At 61.0% G+C, this 23,272-nt stretch overlaps 1 protein-coding gene across 9 annotated transcripts in view; it reads left to right on the top strand.

Annotated features, from left to right (window-relative positions):
* Positions 1-23,272, top strand: part of EHMT1 (euchromatic histone lysine methyltransferase 1) — a 108,681-nt gene that overhangs the window by 58,934 nt on the left and 26,475 nt on the right. For all 9 annotated transcript variants that reach the window (XM_069579583.1, XM_069579585.1, XM_069579586.1 and 6 more), the window contains 10 exons: positions 59-247; positions 7,431-7,508; positions 8,434-8,554; positions 11,345-11,476; positions 14,192-14,337; positions 17,257-17,400; positions 18,012-18,238; positions 19,255-19,428; positions 20,459-20,541; positions 21,439-21,545. In XM_069579583.1, coding sequence (XP_069435684.1) covers positions 59-247; positions 7,431-7,508; positions 8,434-8,554; positions 11,345-11,476; positions 14,192-14,337; positions 17,257-17,400; positions 18,012-18,238; positions 19,255-19,428; positions 20,459-20,541; positions 21,439-21,545 — 1,401 coding nt within the window. The remainder of the gene's footprint in view (positions 1-58; positions 248-7,430; positions 7,509-8,433; positions 8,555-11,344; positions 11,477-14,191; positions 14,338-17,256; positions 17,401-18,011; positions 18,239-19,254; positions 19,429-20,458; positions 20,542-21,438; positions 21,546-23,272) is intronic.

Genomic DNA, 23,272 nt, shown 5'->3' with positions numbered 1-23,272 from the left:
CCGCCTCTCTGCTCTGCTCCAGGGCAGCCCCTGCCATGCCCACTCTGTCCTCTTCCAGGGGGAGAAGGATCTGAGTGACGGCTCCCTCCACGTGAATGGTGAGAGCCTGGACCTGGACTCGGAGGAGGACGACTCGGAGGAGCTGGATGAGGATGAGGACCAGGGCGGCCCGCCAGCAGCTGCGTTCCCCACTGAGGATGGCAGGGCCTCCAAGGACGGCGTGCTGGCGCCTGACCGCAGCCAGAAGGTGGGTGGCACGCACACCCGACCTCAGTCCTGGGTGAGGGGCTAGAGGCCGTGTGCACTTCGGGGCCTTAAGAAAGCCCTGCTTGCTTCTGGCTGCGACTCTCAGGTTTCGTCTCTCTTGGGTCTTTGGACAGTCTGTTTTCATCAGAGCACTGCTTGTCTTGCTGGGCAGCGCTCCCGGCAGTGAGGGTCTTGCCTCCAGGCACTGGAGTGACAGGGACAGTGTTGTAGAGGACTGCTCTGCCAGCTGTGCCGACCCAGTGCCTGCACAGCCCACCCTTGGCCCTGGCTTGGTGTCCTGGGCACCTGCCCCGGGTGCGGGCTTCCTGCAGGTGGGGACTCCGTTCTCCCGGAGGGGCGAGTGCCTAGCTGTGGCAGGCCTGTGGGGCGGTCGGGTGTGCAGAGTGGTGGTCCTGGCGGTGCGCCGTCCGGGGTGGTGCGGGGGTCCCCACGGGCAGCGGGAGGAGATCTGGGCAGAGCGGCTCTCGGTGTCCGGGCCTTCTGGTCGGGGGACGGACGAGTTGGAGGAGCAGCAGCGGCCGTGGCTGAGAGTCAGGCAGGTGCAGAGCCCTGGGTTTCCCGTCACCGCTGTGTGTCCGGTGCGTCTGAGGAAACCCTGGGCCATCTTTGGGTGAAACAGACGCCGTGTCTGACGAGCTCCTCTGAACTAAGGGTGGGCAGAGACGAGGCGGTGAGCTTGGCAGCAGCGACTTTCTGGAAGCGTACGATTTTGTCGGCTGCCTTTTGCACTTTGCGGTAGCCCCGTGGGTGTATTTTGATGTGTGTGAAGGGTTTTCTTTCAGCCTCTGGAGTTCGGGAGTGCCCCATTGCTCGCTCAGTCGTATCCGGTCCTTTGCGACCTTGTGGACTGCTGCGAGCCAGGCTCCCGCCCTCCACTGTCTCCCGGGGTTTGTTCATACTCATGTCCATGGCGTCGATGGTGCCGTCCAACCGTCTCGTCCTCTGTTGCCCGCCTCTCGGGCTGCCCTCAGTCTTTCCCAGCATCAGGGTCTTTCCCAGCATCAGGGTCTTTCCCAGCATCAGGGTCTTTCCCAGCATCAGGGTCTTTCCCAGTGTGTCGGCTCTTTGCATCGGGTGGCCAGGGTGCTGGAGCTTCAGCGTCAGCATCAGTCGTTCCGGTGAATATTTGGGATTGCTTTCCTTTAGGACTGACTGATCTCCTTGCTGTCCAAGGGACTGTCAAGAGTCTTCTCCAGCACCACAGTTTCAAAGCATCAGTTCTTGAGCACTCAGCCTTCTTTGTGGTCCACATCGGTACATGACTACGGGAAAAACCATACCTTTGCCTTTATGGACCTTTGTCGGCAAAGCGGTGCCCCTGCTGTTTAACGCTCAGCCTACATCTGCCATAGCTTTTCTTCCAGCGAGCAGGTGTCTCCTAGTTTCATGGCTGCAGTCACCATCCACAGTGGTTTGGGAGTTCAAGAAAATACAGGCTGCCACTGTTCCCACTTTCGCCATCTGTTTGCTGTGGAGTGATGGGGTCAGATGCCACGGTCTTGGCTTTAAGCCAGCATGTTTAGCCTCGCCTTTGACCCTCATCAAGAGGCTCTTTAGATCCTCTTTGCTTTCTGCCATTCGCGTGGTATCATCTGCATACCTGAGGTTGTTGATGTTCCTCCCAGCATGCTTGGTGCTATCTTGTGAGTCACCCAGCCAAGCCTGATGCGCTGTGCACGTGAGTAAGCAGGATGACACTGTACAGCCTTGACGCGCTCCTTGCCCAGCTTTGAACCAGTCCACTGTCCCCTGTCTCGTTCTAACTGCTGCTTCTTGACCTGCTACACGTGTCTCAGGAGGCAGCTCAGGCGGTCTGGTGTGCCCATCTCTTGAAGAGTGTTTCGGCTTGTTGTGATGCGGATAGTCACAGGCCTTAGTGTAGTCAGTGGAGCAGAAAGAGATGTTCCCTTGTCTTTTTCTGGTGTTGCTTAACTTTGAGAATCACTGTGGCCACTTAGGCCAGTTCTACTTGTCCAGGAGGTTTGGGGGCAAAATTTTAAATGTTGTCCCAGCCCCTGAGGTGTAATTATTCAAAAATAAATTGGTAGAAAATGCTAACACTAGAGATTTAAATTTTAAAATCACTTAAGATACCATTTGCTATTTTTTCTCTCTCCTGTAGGATCATAGGAGGAAGCAGTTTCCTAGTGCGTGTGTGTGTGTGTGTGTGTGTGTGTGTGTGAGAGAGAGAGAGAAGGTTGCTCAGCCTAGCCTGTGTGTGTGTGTGTGTGTGTGTGTGAGAGAGAGAGAGAGAGAAGGTTGCTCAGCCTAGCCCGTGTGTGTGTGTGTGTGTGAGAGAGAGAGAGAGAGAGAGAGAGAGAGGTTGCTCAGCCTAGCCTCTGTGTGTGTGTGTGTGTGTGTGTGTGTGTGTGTGTGAGAGAGAGAGAGAGAGAGAGAGAGAGAAGGTTGCTCAGCCTAGCCCGTGTGTGTGTGTGTGTGTGTGTATGTGTGTGTGTGAGAGAGAGAGAGGTTGCTCAGCCTAGCCCGTGTGTATGTGTGTGTGTGTGTGAGAGAGAGAGAGAGAGAAGGTTGCTCAGCCTAGCCCGTGTGTGTGTGTGTGTGTGTGTGTGAGAGAGAGAGAGAGAGAGAGAGAGAGAGAGGTTGCTCAGTTGTATCCGACTGTTGGTGACCCAGTGGGACACAGTCCATGCAGTTCTCCAGGCCAGAACACTGGAGTGGGCAGCCTTTCCTTTCTCCAGGGGATCTTCCCGACCCAGGGATTGAGCCCAGGTCTCCCGCATTGCAGGCGGGTTCTTCACTGGCTGAGCCACCAGGGAAGCCCCTCCTGGCCCCTAGAGTGGTGTTTGGAGGGCGCGCTCTCAGGCCTGTGCTGCCTGCAGTGGGGTCAGACCCTGGGTGCCCAGGTCCCTCCTCATGGCACCGTGCGCTTCTCTGGGCCCCTCAGCAGGTGTTGTCTGCCCCCTGCTCCCTCCTCCCCGAGCCATTTCCTGTTGTCACGGGACACTCGGGGCACGATTGTCCCCTTCGGTGGGTCGTGGATGTCCCCAGGGCGCTGGCTGCAGTGCGTGGGAAGGTGCGGACTTGTGTCAGCGTGTCCCTGCACCTCTGTGTTTTGTTCCAGGTGGGCCAGGCAGCCCCTCACGGTCACTAGCCATCAGGATTTGTTATGTGACCCCCTCTCTGCATGCCTGTGGCCGGGGCAGTGTGGTGTGCGTGCATTGCTGACCAGTGGCTCGAAGGACTAGGCTGCCAGCCTTGGCTTTGATACCAGAGCTCAGGGACACTAGGCTGCTTCTGCGTGATTTCTGGGTCCTGGGTTCTAATTCCAACGTACAGGCCTTTGTCCTTGGCGATTCTGCATAAATCGATGTAAGCTATCTCTTGTTTTTTCATTGCTCAGTGTTCTATGTGTGATTGTTCGATTCACACTGAATTTGTGATGAAACGTGAGGCAGAGCCAAAGCCGGTGGGCGCACGGGGAGGGGCCGCCTCAGTGAGGCTGGCTCGGCGGGCCCCGGGGCCGGGCTCCAGGCCGCAAGGCCGCCGGCGGCCGTTGCTCCCCTGGCGACGAGACCGCCCGTGTCGCTCGCACGCGGCGCTGGGATCCAAGTCTGTCTCTGGATTCTCAGTGTTGATGGAAGTCCTCCTCCTCCAGGAAGAATCTAGACACTCAGTAACACTGTCTAGACGTTAATACAAAGGGGGAAAAATCAAATGAGTATCAAGCTAACAGAAGAATCAGGAAAACAAAAGCAAAATCAAGAAGAAAATGTGGAAAATGAAGTAAGATGGTGGGGGCAGGTCTGCATAGGCCAGTGATGGTAACAGACTGCGGTGGGTCTACGTGCGGCTCTTCAGAGACGGGGAGACGAGAGGCACACGGGCCGGGCCTGAGACGGAATGTGCTTAAACGCTGAGTTCAGTGTCCGTCTGCCAGTCACAGCCACGCCTCAGAGGGACGGGGTGGGCCCCGTCCCAGGACCTGCTGGAGGCCGTGTCCTGGGGTCTGGCCTGCTGCCGCGTGGACGGGCCGGGGCGCGGGTCAGCCTGCAGGGCGGGGCCGAGGCGCCCCTGTTTCTGAGTGGAGCCGGTGACTCAGGTGTGGCTGGGGGGTTCGCCCGTGCTGTTGGTTCCTCCGTATTGTCGTGTGAGGGTGTCTGAAGGTGGCCCGGGGTCCCCGAGCCCCTGCGGGGCCGTCTCGGCGCTGGGGCTCCCTTGCCTTTCTCATTCTCCTCTGCGGAAGCCTTGCTGCGCCTGTGTCCCCGGCCAGCTGTCCCCAAGCCCTTGGCTTTCTGAGGAGTCTCTGGGGGAGGAGGGGCGCTGGGGGCGGCGTGGGGCTGCCCCCTCCAGCCCGGCTGTCGCTGTGCTCTCCACCCGCCGGGGGGCTGCGCGCTTCACGTGGGCCTTGGGCTGAGCGCATCCACACCACAGTTCTGGCCCCCGAGAAGGTTGGGGGCGTCCTGGAGCGTTTGCCATGTGGACGCCTTCTCTTGTGAAATGTCTGCTGGGAACTCAGCTATTAATCTGTGTGGTTGGTCTTCTTACGAGAGCGATCTGTAGGAAAGGAGCCCCTGTGCCCGCGGCCGGCACGCTGCCCCCTGCTCCTCACTGGTGACCGACGCTCGGTGCCCTGGTCTCAGCACTGGGTGGACGGGGCGGGAGGGTGCGCTGTCCCTGGCGCTCTGGCCTGCTGGCTGGGCCCCTGCCCCGTGTGGCCTCTGCCTGCCACGGCCCCGCGGGTGCCCATTGGTCTGCGTCCCGGACACCGCCACGCTGCTGCCCTCCCTGCCCTTCTCCAGGCCTCAGCTGGTCCCTGCGGCCGCCGTGGGGATTCTCGTCCACTGACCCCTACTCCTCCCTTGACAGTCCTGCAGCAGGGGTTTTAGAAGCTGTTAATCTGCCTGTTTTAGTGGGTAGTTACATTGCTCACTGTTTTTAAAGTAAAAAACTACCCAGTGAAATTTAAAGCTATTTAAACAAAGCTGACTAAAGGTGCCAGGAGAAAGTGGTATGTGTCGGCGGAAGTTTTAAACCGTCACAAACACGAGTGAAGGACAGCCGCGGTCAGGGCCCGCCTGCTGACGCAGCAGACCCCAGTGTGGCCGCCAGGTCAGGGAGACCCCCGGGGAAGGGAGTGGCAGCCCACTCCAGGGTTCCTGTCTGGGAGATCCCATGGCTAGAGGAGCCTGGTGGGCTACAGTCCACGGGGTCGCAAAGAGTTAAACCCGACTCAGCGACTGAAGAGCGGCAGTAGCCCCCGTCCCCCCTCACACGGACGCTCCGAGCTGGTCATTCTTGCTGCGAAGCTGTGAGGTGAAAGCCGGAAGGGAGCACTAATATTTAAAAGGACAAGGGAGAGAGTTTGCTGACAATATAATCCTCATCTAAAGTGTCCAAGGAAACCAGCTGAGCAGGCACTGTAGCCGGTTAGCCGAGCGTGGGTGGTCCTGCCAGTCGGGGAACGTGCGGACAGCCTGTCAGCAGGACGCCCAGGACGCCGGCTGGCGTTTACGACCGGGGAGGTCAGGACGGCGCGGCCGGGCCTCTGTGCGGGGGCTGCCGCTCCCGACGGTCCTGGGGCGGCCTCGGCAGCTGAGGACTCGGAACACAGCGCCAGCGTCACCCCCAGGCAGCTGCCATCCTGTGACACCGCCAGAGTGCCTAGCAGTAACCTTCACGAGAGTCGGCTGTGACCCGTAGGGGGGAAGTCGTACAACTTTGCTGAGAGAGGTTTAAAGAGACGTGAGTTCACGGAATGACCCATAGTTTGTCCGAGTGAGGAGATCCCTTGTGTAGTTTCTCTTGCCCTGTGTTATCCTTAAATTCATCAGAATCCTCACAGGACCTTCGGTGGGGCCAGCTGATGTGGGGGTGTCACGGCAGGAACAGGGGTGGGGTTGGCAGGACGGGGCTTGGTGGGGCCGGGCAGGCACCACACGGGGCGGCCACTGTCAGAGCTGGGCTTCCAGCTGGGGGCAGAGCCGTGAGCTTCTCAGTGAATGTTACCGGGATGACTGGCAGCAGAGTGGAGGCCGATGAGCGGGTCCTGGGGCACAGGAGACGTGGGCTCCATTCCAGACACACGGGGTGGTGATATCACGGTTCTGAGCACACTCAGACCACTGTGTACAAGGGTAGGTATAGATCAGAGACCTGTTACTTAAGAAGCAAATTCCGGAAGATTTGAAAGGCCCACACGGGGACTTCCCTGGTGGTCCAGCAGTTAAGACCATGCCTCCAGGGGAGGGACGAGGGCTCATGCCTTAAGAAAAGAGTTAAAACACTTAGCTGTGGGAAAAAGCTTTGGAAACCACGTTTCTAATCTCAGATGAAGGCTTGCTGGCGTAAGACACGAGCCCAGAAGCCGTGAATGGGGGAGTGGAGAGGCCTGGCTCCTCTGGTTGGAATCTCAGAAGTTTTATATAAAAAGAAAGAGGAGAAGCAAAGCCCGTAAGACTTGGTAGGAAAATGTTGGGCGTGTGTTTAGCAGGCAGAGGAGATCTCTCCTGTGGGTGTGTAGCTCCCAGTTACTAGAAAGCAGGGACCCAGGGGAGATATGGGCCAGGGGTGTGGTCTCCCGGACTCGGAGGGAGAAACAGAGGGGCAGGGCCGGGAGAGCCCAGGGCTGTGGGCACCCCCCTCCCCCAGCGCCGGCTGCGGTGGGAGCCCGTATCTACTGTTTCCCTTGGGGGGGGGGAAAGTCTTGCGTGTGTGCAGGGCAGAGGCGGGCGCAGGTGCACACAGGCTTCAGGGCCACTGCGAGTAGGGGCGGTGAGCACGGGCACCTCTGTTCTGTGACGGGAGGGATTCTGCAACATGCTTCTCCTTAGAAGAAGGGACTCAGAGAAGCCTGCCGGGGGCTGCCGCCGGAGGCTGGGCGCGCGTGCCCGCCTGGAAGGGGTCTGAGCGTCAGCTGCAGCCTGGGGCCGTGGCCTGGGCCCTCGGCGGGGGCGGGTCGGTTTTGCGCTTTGTGCTCGTGTGTGCTGAGTGCGCTGGTCCTTTCTAATTGCTGTCTGCCACGCGCATTGATCCGTGTACAGTTGATGCCCTCCTCCACGCCAGGGCCGCCCCCCAGCTGGGCCCTCGGTGTGGAGCGGGCACGCGGGCGCCCCAGCAGCCCCTCGGCACGGGGGTCCGGGTGCCTGCGCCCAGAGGGTCTCACTGGCTTCTCTTCTCTCTTGGGCCCCCGCGTGGCTGCTCAGGTGGACGGCGAGTCTGAAGAGGAGCAGGAGTCGGCCGGCACTGCAGACGAGGAGGAGGACGGGGACGAGTCCGACCTGGTAACTCCCGCGTGCACGCGTGGCGCGCGCCCTGGGGACGTGCCCGTGGAGCGGCTGTGCGCGGGGCCGGGAGGGGCCTCCGGGCCGGCGGGGCGGGGCTCAGCCGAGGGCGGGGTCGGCGGCTCGGCTGGGCCGGCGGGGCTCGGGGAGCTCCTGGCCGTGTCTGTCCAGCCAGGGTAGGTCTCAGAGGGAGACGGTGGCCACGTGCGGGCTGAGAGCAGGGCGCGAGGGCGGCGCTGTGGTGAGGCATGTGTCTCCCTGGGGCTGGCCCTGGTGCCGTGGGGCTCGCGCTCCTCCCTGGGCGCTGCGCGAAGGCACGGGACGCCGGGGCCCGGCTCCGGGATCAGGCTCTCGCGCCGGCGCTGAGCCGCCGCCGTGTCTCAGGGTCTCGCCAGCACAGGCCCTTAAGTGTCTCCTCATCCACGGCCAGCGGGGCGCGTTAGACTTGGCAGCGTGTTCTGTGGGCTGGCTTTCTGTCTGTCTGGCTCGAGGCAGTTAGATCCTGCCTGCGTGGAGGTGTGAGATGCGGACACTCAGGAATCGTGACGTGCCATAAGCAGTGACAGTCTCTGCTTGTTCTCTGGGTTCTGGCTCGTTTGGACGTAGACTTGAAGCAGACCGAGGCTTTGTTCCTTTTCTCTTGAGCAAAGCGAGTGGGTGTGTGTGATTGAAAGTGGATTCCCTTACTGAGCTGCATTAGTGTCTGGTAGAACTCTCCCATTTACTTTTTTTTTGTGCTGAAGCTCAAGTAACCGGGCTTGGAGTGTGTTTAGGGACAAGCGTGGGCATCTCTAAGAATGTGACCTGGAAGGGGTCGTCTGGGAGTGAGCGGGGTCTTGCGGGTGAGTGCTGGCCACAGGGCAGGAGCCGGAGCCTCTGTGCCTGGAGCCCATGCTCTGCATTTCTGCCCTCCCCCCCTCCCCAGAGCTCAGAGTCCAGCGTCAAGAAGAAGTTCCTCAAGAGGAAGGGGAAGCCTGACAGCCCTTGGATCAAGCCAGCGAGAAAGAGGAGGCGGAGAAGCAAAAAGAAGCCCTGCTCTGTGCTAGGTAGGCCCGGAGCCGTGCGCCTCGGCACTGGGGTCTGCGCAGGGCTGCGTTCACCTGGACTACTCCACTGTTAGGACAGCAAACACCCCAGCAAGGACTTTCTTGGGGCTGCTTTAGCGGGGCCTGCCCGGTGGCCTCCTGCCCGCGGGCCGCACTCCCACCCCCTGTGCCCTGCCCTTGGTGTCCTGGGCCAGGCCCTGGGCCACAAAGTGCTGCTCAGCCCTTCGGTCAGTCCCCTTGATCAGGGGGTGGTTCTGTCTCAGGCAGACTGGGAGGGGAATGGCCTCAGGCTCAGGGGCCCAGGCCTTGTCTGCAGCTTTGCTGTGGAAGACTGAACGCCGCAGGGGGTGTGCAGTGCTCCGGAGCAGGGCTGGTGAGCCCTCTGTCACCTGTGACAGGAGGCCCTGCCACGCCCTGTGCCTGGCCGAGACCCCTCCCCAGTCAGTCCTCGTGGCCGGCACTGCTCTGCGGGGTCCTCGCCTGGGGCCAGCGCCGTGGAGCCCGCTCGTGGAGGGCACTTCTCTTTGGCTTCTCCACGCGTCAGTGGGTTGTCCGCGCCATTGCTGGTGGGCAGTGCTGCATGGCTTCAGTTCTCCGATAGAGAAGCAGGTCGTGGAGCTGCCCCCGAAGCGCAGAGGGCCGCTGGCGGCCCCATGTGGCAGGCGCTCTGAGACTGGGTCGGGTGGCACCATGTCGTCCCTGAAGCTCCTCTCCTTCACTCATGGTTCCTCATCTCTCTGCCTTGAATCGTCAGCCGAGATCACAGACCCTGTGTTTTTGTTGTCGGCTGACAGAAGCCACTGGAGACCCAAGGCTGAACAGTCCGGGGTCTTTGGGATGAAAGCGTTATCGCCATCATCTTGGGTATAGCGTGCAGAATGCCTGTCGGAATATTTATTCAAGCAGGAGTTAGAACTGTATTTCCTTTGTAAAGTGTTTAAAATTGTACAGTCTACCGGGGTTCCTCAGGTGGGTGGTGATTTCTGCAGGCGGTCAGCTCCTTCCTGCCTGAGATTTGGGTGCAGACTGGCCTGGACTCAGGGTCTTTGGATACCAAACTTCCGTATTGCTGCTGCTGCTGCTGCTAAGTCGCTTCAGTCGTGTCCAACTCTGTGTGACCCCATAGACGGCAGCCTACGAGGCTTCCCCCGTCCCTGGGATTCTCCAGGCAAGAACACTGGAGTGGGTTGCCATTTACTTCTCCAAAGCATATCAGTTCAGTTCAGTCGCTCAGTCGTGTCTGACTCTCTGCGACCCCGTGAATTGCAGCACGCCAGGCCTCCCTGTCCATCACCAACTCCCAGAGTTCACTCAGACTCACATCCATCGAGTCAGTGATGCCATCCAGCCATCTCATCCTCTGTCATCCCCTTCTCCTCCTGCCCCCAATCCCTCCCAGCATCAGAGTCTTTTCCAATGAGTCAACTCTTCGCATGAGGTGGCCAAAGTACTGGAGCTTCAGCTTTAGCATCATTCCTTCCAATGAACACCCAAGACTGATTTCCTTTAGGATGGACTGGTTGGATCTCCTTGCAGTGCAAGGGACTCTCAAGAGTCTTCTCCAGCACCACAGTTCAAAAGCATCAATTCTTCGGCGCTCAGCCTTCTTCACAGTCCAACTCTCATATCCATACATGACCACAGGAAAAACCATAGCCTTGACAATTCCCATCATTGAAATAACATCAGTGGCTTGTCTGTGCACTGTGGGCATTTGCCCTTTGCTGGAGGTGTTAACTATGCTGTGTAAATGCCCATTTTCACAGACTTCTTCAGTGAGATGCCCTTACGATGACTGATACCCAGGTGGCCTCATGGGTCATATAGACAGGAGGCCCCACCCCTTGATGGCTCCTCACTTGCATACTTGCCTCTTGTTGGCATGTTCAGAGTGCGTTGCCCTCTGGTGGGTGAGGGGCTCCTTAAACCCCGTTCTCATGGATGGACATTCCCTCCAGCCTTTCCCTGTGGATCCTGGAGCCCGCTGCCTGAGCCGGGCAGGCTCCTAGTGACGCTGTGTGTCTGGGGCGTCCTTAGCTGCCGCACAGCAGCTGGTCTTTCAAGCCTGCCATTCGGCTTTTCTCTTACTTTAAACTAGTGCAGATGCGTGCGCAGTCCTTGCTTGTGCCCTCAGATTGTCTTGCCAGCTTTAATCCAGCTCATGAGGTTGTAGAGAAAGGCGTTTGCGTGTGTTTGCGCTTTTGCTCTCCTTGACCCCTCTGCTCCATCCCTGGGGAGCTCGAGTGGAAATAGGACCGGGCAGGAGAAGTGTGGGCGGGTGTGTGTGTGTGATCTGTGTCTGGCGAGTGTCTACATGTCTCGTGTGCATGTGTGTGTGATCCGTGTGGCGAGCATCTGTATGACACACGCGTGTGTGTGGTCTTTGTTGTTGGGGAGCGTCTGTATGACACGCGTGTGTGTGATCCGTGTGCCTGGCGAGCATCTGTATGACACGCACGTGTGTGTGATCTTTGTTGCTGGCGAGCGTCTGTATGTCTCGTGTGCACGTGTGTGTGATCTTTGTTGTTGGGGAGCGTCTGTATGACGCGCGTGTGTGTGGTCTGTGTGTCTGGCGAGCGTCTACATGTCTCGTGTGCACGTGTGTGTGATCTGTGTACCTGGCGAGCATCTGTATGTCTCTCGTGCACGTGTGCGTGATTCGTGTACCTGGCGAGCGTCTGTATGTTCTGCACGCGCACGTGTGTGATCTGCGTGGCTGGTGAGCCTCTGTGCCTCGGGGTGGTGATGCGGCCCCAGCCCCCCGTTTGATGAGGGCACCTTTGGTTGCAGGTTCTGAAGCCTCTGCGTCGTCTTCGGGCAGTGCGGAGCCCACGGCGCCTGGCGACGGCGGGGGGTACGTGGAGGTGCCGCTGGACTCCTTGGATCTCCACGCCCAGGGTGTGCTGACCTCTGACACAGAAGGTGAACGCGTGCGTGGTGGGGCCAGTGGGGGAGGGCACATTGGATGCCACGTGGGCAGGACGTGGTACCGGTCGCCGTGCCCCAGAGGTTGGGTGCAGACACCTGCCGGGGCGGCAGTCCCACGGGCCACACGAGCTCTTGTTGGCTCCCCACGGGAGGCGCCTCTGCCTGTGGGTGGCAGCGTTCTGCGTAACCTGACTGTTTCGTGGCCTCAGACTCCAGCAGTGCTTGCGGAAATGTGTGCCCGCATTGGTGTCGAGCTGCTGGTGCTCAGATGCCCCGTGGTGCGTGTCTGGGGCTGGGTCCCTCACTGAGGTTCTCGCTCCACGGCGCTGGGGTCCTGTCACTGGGGCCGTGTACTCCCACCATCCGAAAACCTTTATCTGGAAAAGAAGCTAACAGCTGTTTGGCCTTTTGGGGAAGTCAGTTTGAAGTCTGGGGATAATGTAAACCCCTGTTAGCTTTGTCTCATGGACCTTCGTGGCTGAAGGGTGTGGCTTCTGGTGGCGTCCAACCAGACACTCTGGAGAGGACGAGTGGGTGGCCTTTAGCTGTGAGCACTGGGGGAGTTCGGGTTACTGGTCCAGCTTAGGAAGCTACACCTGTAGCTTAGGAAGAAAGCCTTGGCTTATCCCTCAGAGAAGCAGCGGCTTTTCTTCTCGCTGCAGACGTGGCAGAAGCCAGCCAGTGGCCGCTCACAGCCTCCTTCCCGCTGGCGTGGCGCGTGTGCTCCCTGCTGCTGAACGTTCCTAGCTTTGTCTCCGGAACGTGCTCCCTTGGACGCCTGCAGGAGGCAGTGCTTATCCTGCCACATTGTGCGCGGTCGGCGGTGCGAGGGCAGTGCGGCGGGGGCGGCCGTCCAGGCTGGGCCCCGGGCTGAGGGGCGGTGGCCTCCGCCTCCGAGTGCTTGTGCTCAGCGCCTCCGAGTGAGGGCGACGCTGGGGGGAGCCCTGCCCTAGGAGAAGAGGCAGCTGCCGGGCGCCGGGCGAGGTGCTTCTCGGGGGTGTTTCCCCTGGCGCCAGCCCTGCCGGCAGCCGCCCAGTCACGCGCTATCTGGAGAGCTGGTGCTTTGCAGGAACAAGTCGGGGTCTCCAGTTGTATATATTCAGTCCTGGAGTTTCAGACCCTTGAGGAGGCAGCTGTGGAGCCCGAGGCTGGACAGGAGGTCAGGGAGCGAGCCCTGTGACCTTTGGCAGCGAGCCCTGTGACCTGGACCTGCGTGAAGGCGGGGACCAACTTGGTCATGGGGTCCCAGCTCCAGCCCAGAGAGTGTTTGCGTTAGGATGGGCAGTGGCCATCATCCGTGCCCACGGGTCTGCCGAGCTGGGGTTGGGTGCTGCTCTGACCCCAGTGGCTGGCTGGGGCCGTGGGCAGGCGGCCACAGCCGGTGGGCATGCACGGGGTCCACTGGGACCCGTCTGTCTGATGCCCTGTAGCTCCTCTGCCTGGGCTGCTGGCGGGCCCTTCCCTCACCCTGGCCTTGCAGCCCGTGTCTTGGGCTCAGAGTCAGTCTGCTGAGCAGCGTTGGGGTCTCCGCAGGTGGGTCACACCCCTCCGTTTGCTCTTGGGAGGCACCGAGGACGAGACCCCTGGGGTCTCAGAGTCGCCCTCCAGCCTAGTTCCTGCATGAGCCGGCTGTTCCTGCTGCCGGGGCAGGGCTAGGCCTGGGTCCCGCGTGTCCTGGGCCCGGCCTGGCTCCCTCGCAGGGAGAGGAGTGGGCGGTGGGGCTGTGTCGCAAGAAGGAACAGGGACTTGCCTTCCTTTGGAAGCCGTAGCTGGGTTGAGGACTCTTTCTGGCCACTGGCCTGTGTCCCCACCAGGAGCCAGCCTGACCGCGGCCCCCGTTTCCCTGGTGCTGTCCCCTTGCCTGCCTGCAGGCAGGTTGGGGTGATGTTGCTGTGCCCGAAAGGCTTGCTGTGATCCTGGTTTTCTGCTTTGTTTTTCTCCACATGTCCGTCATTCAGCCGGATAAGCCAGGTCTCTGTGCGGTTATGGTGGGACATCACTAAATAGGCTGCCTCTAAACCCTTCCAGGTGGTGCTAGCTTGCTTCAGTCATGTCCCACTCCTGGCGACCCCATAGACAGGAGCCCACCAGGCTCGTCTGCCCATGGGATTCTCTAGGCAAGAACGCTGGGGTGGGCTGCCATGCCCTCCTCCATGGGAGTCTCCTGACCCGGGGACTGGGCCTGCATCTCTCACGTCTCCTGCATTGGCAGACGGGTCCTTTTCCGCTAGTGCCACCTGGGAGACCCAAAATGCCTCCGGATGCTACCAAATGCCTTGAAGGCAAAGGAGTCACGCTCCGTCGTGTCAGACTGTTTGTGACCCCATGGACTGTAGCCCGCCAAGCTCCTCTGTCCATGGAGTTCTCCAGGCAAGAACACTGGAGTGGGTTGCCATTCCCTTCCCCAAGGGATCTTCCCAACTCGGGGATTGAACCCAGTCTCCTGCATTGCAGGCAGATTCTTTACCACCTGAGCCACCAGGGAAGCTCCCCTTCTAAGTGGACCAAGCGTTTAACATGTGGCCGCAGTTCTGAAACCGAGCAGGGAAGACAAGGACGCTCCTCGTGGGGAGTGGAGTCTTGGCCTGGGCTCCCTGTGTGCCGCCGTGAGCGTGTCTGCAGGGACCCCGTCGCCGGGTGACCCAAGTGTAGTGGAGCATCTGGGCGGGTGGCGTGGCAGCAACACTCACGCGTCTGCTGTGACTGCAGGGCTGGCCAACGGTCCTGACGCGGGCGAGACGGACGGCCTCCAGGAGGTGCCCCTCTGCAGCTGCCGGATGGAGACCCCAAAGAGCCGAGAGATCACCACCCTGGCCAACAACCAGTGCATGGCCACAGAGAGCGTGGACCACCAGGTGAGCCGGCCGCGCCAGGCCGCCTGGGGAGGCGGGCCGTTCGTGGGGCCGTGCTGGGAGGCGGGGGGCGGCCGTGGCCGTGGGTGCTGCCCTGCCGAGGCCGCGCTTCCCAGAGGCTGTCCTGCTTTGCTGTGAACTTGGACGTGGACGGCTGAGGCCCCGCCCATCGTCTTCAGAGGAGCTTCCCATACAGAGAGTCTCGCAGCTGACCGCTGACGCCGCCGCTCGGGGCCAGCCGCCGCCGCTCCTGGCTTTGCGCCAGCGTCACAGCGTGTCTCGGGGCAGGGACAGCAGCGGCTCCTGGTGCCACGCGACGCGCTGTGGAAGGTTGGATGCGTGTCCTCTGCTCCGGCCAAACGCAGGCAGCTTCCGCCGCCTCCTGCGGCCCTGCGCCTGCCTGGCCGGGGGTGTTCCCGGCTGGTCGGTCCCTTTTGTCCCAGGTCGCAGGGCTGGAGGCCGGCACTCATCTCGGTGCTGTGGCGGTCCCTGCGCCCAGCTGGGTTTGGCCAGAGTGCTTTGGCAGGGGTGCGTCGGTGCCCTGGCTCGCAGGTTCCCTGCAGTGCAGTTGTGCCCTCGGAGCGCTGCTGAGCGCTGCCGGGTGAGCAGTTGGGCAGCTTCCCATACTTTCTGCCGCAACCGCGGTGTCGCTGGGGCAGGCGGCCCCCTCACCTGCGGGGCTGCTGGGCCCTGAGGCGGGCCCGTCCTGTGTTCATAGAGTAAGAAGTGATGTCTCTTCCTGCTTTTCCGAATAACGAGCCGGTGCTTCCGCTGACCCTCCCTGCTGCCATTCCCCAAAGTTCATCTTAGCAACTCAGGGTCTTTTCCTGGGAAATTGATCCAGAAAACAATACCGGTCAGATGTTCGGCCTGATGAGTCTGTCTCAGGTGCCGGGCACGCCAGTAGCCACACCAGGGGCAGGAAACGGGATTGGCCCCGGGTGCCCGCTGCCTGGCTTCTGTGTTTTCTGAATGGTCTCGCCGTCCACGTGGGTGTCTCTGGACATTGCCGCCCATTTGTCCTTTGTGCTTCTCTGTGGCACGGCCGGGCCACTGGACCCTGTGGTTGGAGTCAGCGGCTCCCAGACGCACAGGGCGTCCAGCCCGCCTGTCTGCAGTTGAGACGCAGGTAGGCCTGGCTCAGTGGAGGGGGTGCGCCCCAGCTAAGGCACGCTGTCTGGGCTCTCCTGCTGACGCTGGAGCTGTGGAGTCGCACTGCCCATGTTCCGCGCCCCCTCAGGGCTTCACAGTGTGAAGCTTGCTGCTCACTGTTCACTTAGCAGTGGATGGTTTCATAGGGACCTTGTCATTCCATCTCGCCATGTTACACAGCAGAGCATCCCAGAGGAAGAGCCTTCTCTTCATTTCCTGGTCGTTGAGGCCATGGGTTTGCTCTCTGTTTTTGGAGGGTGACCAGCTCTGCTTCTAAACTGTCATCGTGAGCTAACGCATTTAAGCAGATTCAGCAGGCTTTCGTCTTTGTGTTACTGTTATTATTGAAGCTTCCCTGCAGCCCCTGGGCCTGCAGGGCCCTGTTCATCTTGGACTCAGAGCATCATTTCACAGTGATACCGAAAGGCCGTTATGAAGACCGTTTTTGAAAAGATACTTAGAAAGTGAACTGCCTCTCTCTGCTGCTTCACAGAGCGCACGGGAGCGCTTTCACGCGTGCACAGTCTGTGTGACTCGGGGAACGAGTGATTTCCACGGTGTTACAGAGTCACTCACAGTCAGGACACCTGGATGGTCTCCGGGTAGGGGCACGAGATCAGTGGGCGGTGGGCTGAGGTGCGCGCGTCGCAGCAGACCCTCTGAGGAGCCCCCTTGTGGAGGCGGAGAAGAGCGTCCGCGCTCGTCTGCTCTGAGCGCAGAGGCAGGCGCGCGCCCTGGCTGCCTTACTAAACCCGACGGCGGAGCATCTTGGGAACAACATACAGCAGCGGCGCATTTCTCGTCGAACAGCTTAAAGATGATTTTCGTCTAAAAGATGTTCTTTATGCGATAGGGTTGCTGTCATTTTAAAATAAAGTCATACTTAAGTCCTCCTCTCCTGATCTCTAACATGGCCACCGTGAATGGGTGCACTGTGCTTGGGCAGAGCTCTTCGGGCCTTCAGCCGCTGTGAGGCGCAAGCGAGAACGCTGCAGGCAGGGGCCCTGCAGCCACCGTTCTCCAGCCCCCTCTCTCTCTCGCCCTGTCCTGCTCGCTCAGCTCAGCTTTGCCCAGGTTCCCGTGTGCCCTCACTGGAGGTTGGGTTTGAGGGCTCCTTGCGGCTGGCCTGTGCTGGCCCCAGCTCCTAGGCTGGGCCCGCTGGGGTGGGACAGCGTCTCCCAGGCTGCCCGCTCTCCTGGGGTGCCGGGAGGCCCTTCTGGTTTCGGGCTCCCACCTGTCCCTGGCCCGTGGGGTGCTGCCCTGTCACTGCCGGGACCCAGTGTCTCAGGGCCCACCCTCCCCACCTGCATCCTGTGGCCTTTGGTTTTAAGTGTTATTTCTGGTTTTGGTTTTGCTGTCTAATTGCTCTGGTTTTTTTTGTGGGATTCCAGGGAATTCTTAAGCTGCGGTTACTTTCCCCAAAATATTTCTTCTCTTTGAATGCCCAGGCCACCTCGGCCTCAATGGCTGACGCCCTCAGAGCCGGTTCCCTCATCTCCTTCCTGTGAACTTTACCGAGGCGTCATCCACACGCTTAAGGCTGCCTCTCAGCGTGCGTCTCTGACACGCACCGTCGTGAACCAGCACGCTCCTGATTTCTGTGCGGGGGGGGGGGGGGGGCGTTGACTCTCACTGGATCCGTTGTCACGCGACCCGTTTCTTCTGGGGGGCTGGGTGGACGTGGAGGACCGCACCGCCTGCCCCCTTTGCTTTCCTGACCCCCCTCCCGTGCTGGGTGTGGCGTGCTGACCTGGTCTCTCCCGATTGCAGCTGGGCAGGTGCACAAACAGCGTGGTGAAGCATGAGCTGATGCGTCCGTCCAGCAAGGCGCCGCTGCTGGTGCTGTGTGAGGACCACCGGGGCCGGATGGTGAAGCACCAGTGTTGCCCCGGCTGCGGCCACTTCTGCACGGCTGTGAGTGCCGCCCTGCTCCAGGGCGCCGGGCCCCCAGCTGCCCTCCCACCGCCCCCGCGTCTGCCCCCGTGTCGTCCCCTGCAGGGCCCCGGGCCGTCTTCCTCGGTGGCTTGGCCACAGACGCTCCCAGGCCCTCTCTTGGCTGACGGGCTCCGCCTGGCCCCTTGTGCTCCCGGCCGAGAGCCTCTCTCCTGGGGCTTTTCCGGACGCCACAGCTCCGTGTCCTCCCTGTCCTCCACATCCTTTCATGCCTCTGCTGAAAGGTGACCCCAGGTCCTGCTTTCTACCCCAGAGCGCAGCCTGCGGCTGGGTGGGCTCTGCTGAGGGCTGCTGCCGGCTCTCAGGGCTGTGAGTCTGCTTCCCGGGTGTGTCCTCCATGGGTCTCCACACGGCTCAGCCCCTGAGCCGCGCGCGCAGAGCGAGGCGCGGGGTGGGGATGCCCTCCGCTTCTAGCAGGGCGCGAGTGGACACGCCTCGGGAGGGTGCAGGGCCGCAGGCCGTCTCCCCTCCGCACGCCGGCCTCCTGCCCCGCGCGTGCCTGTGCTCGGGTTCCCTTCCCTTTCTGCATTTTAGTCCCAGTTAGAATGACTTGTTGCCCCCCCCCTCTTTAGGGTAATTTTATGGAATGTCAGCCTGAGAGCAGCATTTCTCATCGTTTCCACAAAGCCTGTGCCTCTCGAGTCAATGATGCCAGCTACTGCCCCCACTGTGGGGAGGAGACCTCCAAGGCCAGAGAGGTGACCATCGCAAAGGCAGACACGACGTCCACGGCGACCCTGGTGCCCGGGCAGGAGAAGAGCTGTGTAGCGGAGGGCAGGGCCGACACCACCACGGGCAGGTACGTGCCCCCGGCCGCCAGGGGCCTCCCTGCTGGCGCCGCCGTGAGCTCTGACCCGCGAGGCTGGGAGGCACGGTGGCTTGTGTCTGCTCACTGCACTGCGCACGCGTCTCTGCACACACCCTCGCCCGTGTGTGAACCTGTGTCTCAGTGTCCTCGGCGATGTGTGTCAGCGTTCCGTGCCGAAGCGCAGTGCTCCCTGAGACAGCAGCACCTGTGTGTGCTGCCCCTGTCTGCGTGGACCTGTGTGCACGCGTACGGTGTGGACACAGCATCAGCTGCTGTGTCGCCTGCTGCCCTGTGTCGCGTTTTGGACGCCCTAGCTGAACGCACAGGAACAGGCTACAAGAGGAGGGCTCGCGCTGCAGACACACAGCTTTCTTCCTAAAAGAAGTAGTGGGAACACTGGAGAGCTCACAGAGCTGACTGGAGTCAGTCGGCCAGATGGTCAGTTAAGAAAAGGTGTCAGAAGCCTCGTCCTCACCAGCCTGCCCGGCTGGGAGCCAGGGTGAAGGAGAGCCTTCAGAACAGCAGCAGACCTGCCCTAACCTGTGGCTGAAGATCCGCTGAAGGCTAAGAGGCTCAGGTTGTAAACATTCAGAACTCAGTATTGGGATGGTGTTGATGCCATCATATTTCTGTGAATGGATTATGTTAATCTGTAGTGCTCTTTGAGTCAAAATTCCAAGGTGTTCCTTGTGTTGGTCAGGCAGTGGACTTGAGATTCAACCTGGAGTTCATTCTCTAAAGCAAACTTGAGCATTGTCCAGAAGTCCAGGAAAGGCTGCGCACACTTCTGAGTGTCCTCTGTTTTCGGGGGTTTGGTCTGCGTCTGGCGCCTCCCTCTGGGCCCGGAGCAGACAGTCGGTGAGCCCGAGGTCATTTTCTGTCTCTGCGGGGCAGCTCAGCTGGGGGTCTGAGGGGATCCTATTTTGTGTATTCATAGGTTTCCATAAGAGGGGGAAGTTTGCATGTCTCTAAAACTCAGAATTCTACTTATTTTTTCCTCCCCGAAGCGCTGCTGGCCCCCTGCTCTCAGAGGAGGACAAGCCGCAGAGCCTGGCCCCCCAGGTGCCGGAGGGCTTCGACCCCACAGGGCCGGCTGGGCTGGGGAAGCCGGCGCCGGGCCTCTCCCAGGGGCCTGGGAAGGAGACCCTGGAGAGCGCGCTCATCGCCCTGGACTCCGAGAAGTAAGCCCTTCCTGCAGCCTCCATTCCCCGGGTCTTCCTGCATGAGGCCCGCACTGTGTTGCTGGGTGTCCCTGTCCGCCAGCGTCTGTGCGCGCAGAGGCCACACGTCCCCGCCGTGTGCACCCCCGCAGGCGCTCCCAGGAGTCGCTGAAGCTGCCCTGAGGGCTGTTGACGCACCCCTTGTTACTCTGGAAACCACGGACACCAGTTGCAGCTTGTCACGGCATACCCCCGAGGGCGTGGTGAGGGCAGTCCCGGAGGCCGGCGAGGCGTCCCAGACGCTGCTGGCCGGAGCTCTGACCTCAGGGCCGGAGGGCCGCCACTGCTCTGAGGCTGCTCGTCTGTGAGGGTGGGTCTGGAGCAGGCGCCCTCTTGGTCTTGCCTGCGGCTCCTGACTCCTGCAGCCCACCTGGGTGTCTGCAGGAGGGCCTGGCGCCCCCAACCCGTGACTGACGGGTGACCGCACAGGTGACCCCGGGCTCAGGGCTGTAGCCAGGCTGTGTGGCTTCTCCCTGGAGCGTCAGGGTCCCGTCTTGTCCTTGGGTGGTTGTGTCGTGGGACACGGTCCTGAGTCCCGACGGCTCTCTGTCCGCCTCCAGCCTGGTGTCTGGCCCTGGTCTCACAGTGACTGTTGGGTGCCCTGCCCCCTCACCAGGCTCAGACTCTACTTGAGCAGGAGGGGTGTAGCTGGGTGGGATACCCTGCCCCACCAACTCAGGGGTCCCTCGACCTCATGCTGCAGAGCAGCAGCCCGCCCTGTGCCCCGTGTGGAATGCCGAGGCCTCAGGCACTGTTCCCATGCGTAGGTGAAGGAGGTGGCCACGCGCGCCTAGTGTCCTTATCGTGAGGCACCTGGTGGATGTGGCAGCCTTCACCTGGAAGGCTGGGCATAAGGGCCTCACCCAGACCTCCCCAGCCTGCAGGTGGGGCGTGTGGGTGCGTGTGTGTACATGTGTGTGCGTGTGTGTGTCCGCTTGCACGTGTGTGGTGGGGGAGCTGTGCTCACCGCTGACCCGCGTTCTCTCTACAGACCCAAGAAGCTCCGCTTCCACCCGAAGCAGCTGTACTTCTCGGCGCGGCAGGGGGAGCTGCAGAAGGTGCTGCTCATGCTGGGTAGGTGGGCGAGCGCGCCCGTCCTCGCGTCCGTCCTCGCGGGCCTGTCCTCGCGTCCGTCCTCGCGGGCCTGTCCTCGCGTCCGTCCTCGCGGGCCTGTCCTCGCGTCCGTCCTCGCGGGCCCGCCCTGGCCCGCCCTGTCCGCTGCTCTGCTCAGCGCACACAGGCCGCCCCCGGGTTTAGCGTGTTGGCCACGTTCCTGCTCGGTCAGTCACGGCGGTGGGAGTGTCTGCCTGGAATTAGCAGGGCTGAGGCGTGTGATTGTTAAGCAGTGCTGTGGAGTTGGTAGCGGCACGGACAGCGAGCCGGGCTCGTGCTGTGTGCACGCGCCTGCGTCTTCTGTGCAGAGAGCAGCCCAGGACACCCGTGCTGTCAGCGGCCTCCTGCCGCTGTGGTTCTGACCCACCGGGGGCTGAGGAGCAGGCAGTGCTTTGCTTCTGAGCTCAGCGCTTTGGGCTGGAGAAGGTGGATGCAGAATCTCTGTACTTGATAGGAAGTCAAGAAACAAGCGTAGCAGTTTGTTCTGGGGGAGAAAAGGGTATTTTTTATGTTGACCAAAGTGGCAGTTTTTATCATTTTCCTGTTAGACCTTGTGTAGTACTGAGGTCGCCTCACTGTTGTGGGGTTAACCTCGTGTCCATGCCAGGCTGGGAGCTGCGCTCAGCAATCACGTCCCCTTAGGGCCTGGCCTGGGGGTCCTGCTCCCATGGAGCGTCCATCCTGGGGCCCCTCCAGCCTCATGTTGGGGCAGAGGCCGGCTGGGGGACATGGGAGAGGTGCTGGGGCCTTTGACCGCAGCCTGCCTGCTGTGCCCCGGGACCTCCCCACCCTGGACTGGCCTGCCTGGGTGCTGGGGTCATGCCTGATGAGTGATCGGCGCCTCTTGCTTGTTTGCAGTTGACGGGATCGATCCCAACTTCAAGATGGAGCATCAGAACAAGCGCTCGCCCCTGCACGCCGCGGCGGAGGCTGGCCACGTGGACATCTGCCATATGCTTATCCAGGTGGGCTGCGGGTTGCGGCGGCAGCCGGCCGGGGCCCGGGCGCTGCTGCGCTGAGGGCTCTGTGTCTCTCAGTGTTTCCCGACTGGCTCTCGCTCGCTTTGGGGCTTCATGTCGCTGACTTCCCAGGCTGGGGGTTCAGCCGAGGCGCGCGCACGTGCTGCTCTGCTCACCTCCTGCAGTGAGAGCTTGCATCCTGTGGTCCCGTGAATGTTCCTTGGTTGTATGAGGGGCACCCCCCACGCAGCAGGCACACTGGCCTCTGTGTTATGTGGCCGTGCGTCACCCACTCTGAGCGCTGTCTCTCTGGGAGGTCCGCTCAACCCAGGCCCCCGTGGGACCTCGGTTCCCTGGAGGCCACCTTTCAGCTGGTTCTTCATCTCTGGATCCTTCAGGACATTTCCTTTTGCTTGTGGGTCTAGACTCGCCGCTCAGCCCCCAGCTCAGTCTGGGGTCTTTCTGTCTGGGCTCTGGGGCCCTCCCTGCGCACCCACGCTGCGTTTGCCTGGTGCGCCTCCTCTCCAGCTCTGCGCCCTTCGAGCCCGCCTTCTTGGCACTGTTCCACGGGGCCCTCGGCTCCTCTGGGGGTTCCCCTGTGTTGCTGCGTGTGAACCCTTGGGTCTCCTCTTGCTCCCCGAGAGACCCTGCTCAGTGACCTGTGGGTCTCCCTGAGCGCCCACGCTGCATGTGCCTGGCGCTCCTCCTCTCCAGCCCTGCAGCCTTCGAGCCCACTTTCTTGGCACTGCTCCACGGGGCCCTCGGCTCCTCTGGGGGTCCCCCTGTGCTGCCGCGTGTGAACCCCTGGGTCTCCTCTTGCTCCCCAACAGTCCCTTCTCAGTGATCTCTGCGTCTCCCTGCAGCGTCAGAAACTGTTCCGTGTTCTCGTCTTTCTCATTTCGGGTTCTACCCAAGTGCCTGGTGCTGGCTTGTTTATGTGAAAGAGAAAGGGCTGAAATGCCGGAGGGGGGCTCTTGGTTGGGCCTGTCAGCTGGCAGTTTTCGTGTTGGGGCCCCAGGAGTGCTCTGGGCCTGGGGGCACGGTGTGCCTCCCCTGGGGCCTCGGGGCCCCTGTCGCCACCCGCTGGCCTGTGTGTGGCCGCGGCAGCTCCGTCCTGTCCCCGCCTCCTCGCCTGCGCTGTGCACACAGGGTAGGGCTGTGTGTCAGTGTGGAGCCTGCTTTTGCCTGGATGTGCAGTAGGTTCACCTGTTGGTTTAGATTTCTGACGCCTGAGACCCGCTTGTCAGATCCCTCTCAGCTTTGGCTTGGGTACGCCGGAGGCTCTTCTGGACGGACCTGTTTAAATAGCATGCAGCTGGGTTCTGCTGCCGCCTCTTCTGACTTCCTCCTTCCTTTAGAGGAGGTGGCTCTGCACTCCTTTGAAAGGACCTATTTCCCCCAACCTTTTTGAAAGAAGGAAAAGAAAGTGAATTCGCTCAGTTGTGTCCGACTCTTTGTGACCCCAGGGACTGTTGCCCAACCAGGCTTCTCTGTCCATGGGGATTTGCCAAGCAAGAATACTGGAGTGGGTTGCCATTTCCTTCTCCAAGGGATCTTCCCGACCCAGGGATCAAACCCGGGTCTCCCACACTGCAGGCAGATGCTTTACTGTTTGAGCCACTAGGGAAATTCCACCTTTTTGAAAAAATTCATTTATTTATCTGTCTTTTTTTTTTTGGCAGTACCGACTCAATGGATGTGAGTTTGAGTAAGCTCTGGGAGTTGGTGGTGGA

This window comes from Ovis canadensis, chromosome 3 (genome assembly GCF_042477335.2).
Source record: "Ovis canadensis isolate MfBH-ARS-UI-01 breed Bighorn chromosome 3, ARS-UI_OviCan_v2, whole genome shotgun sequence".
Classification (NCBI taxonomy): domain Eukaryota; kingdom Metazoa; phylum Chordata; class Mammalia; order Artiodactyla; family Bovidae; genus Ovis; species Ovis canadensis.
The sequence above is the reverse complement of the archived record's forward strand: the minus strand, read 5'-3'. Positions and strand labels throughout refer to the sequence as shown.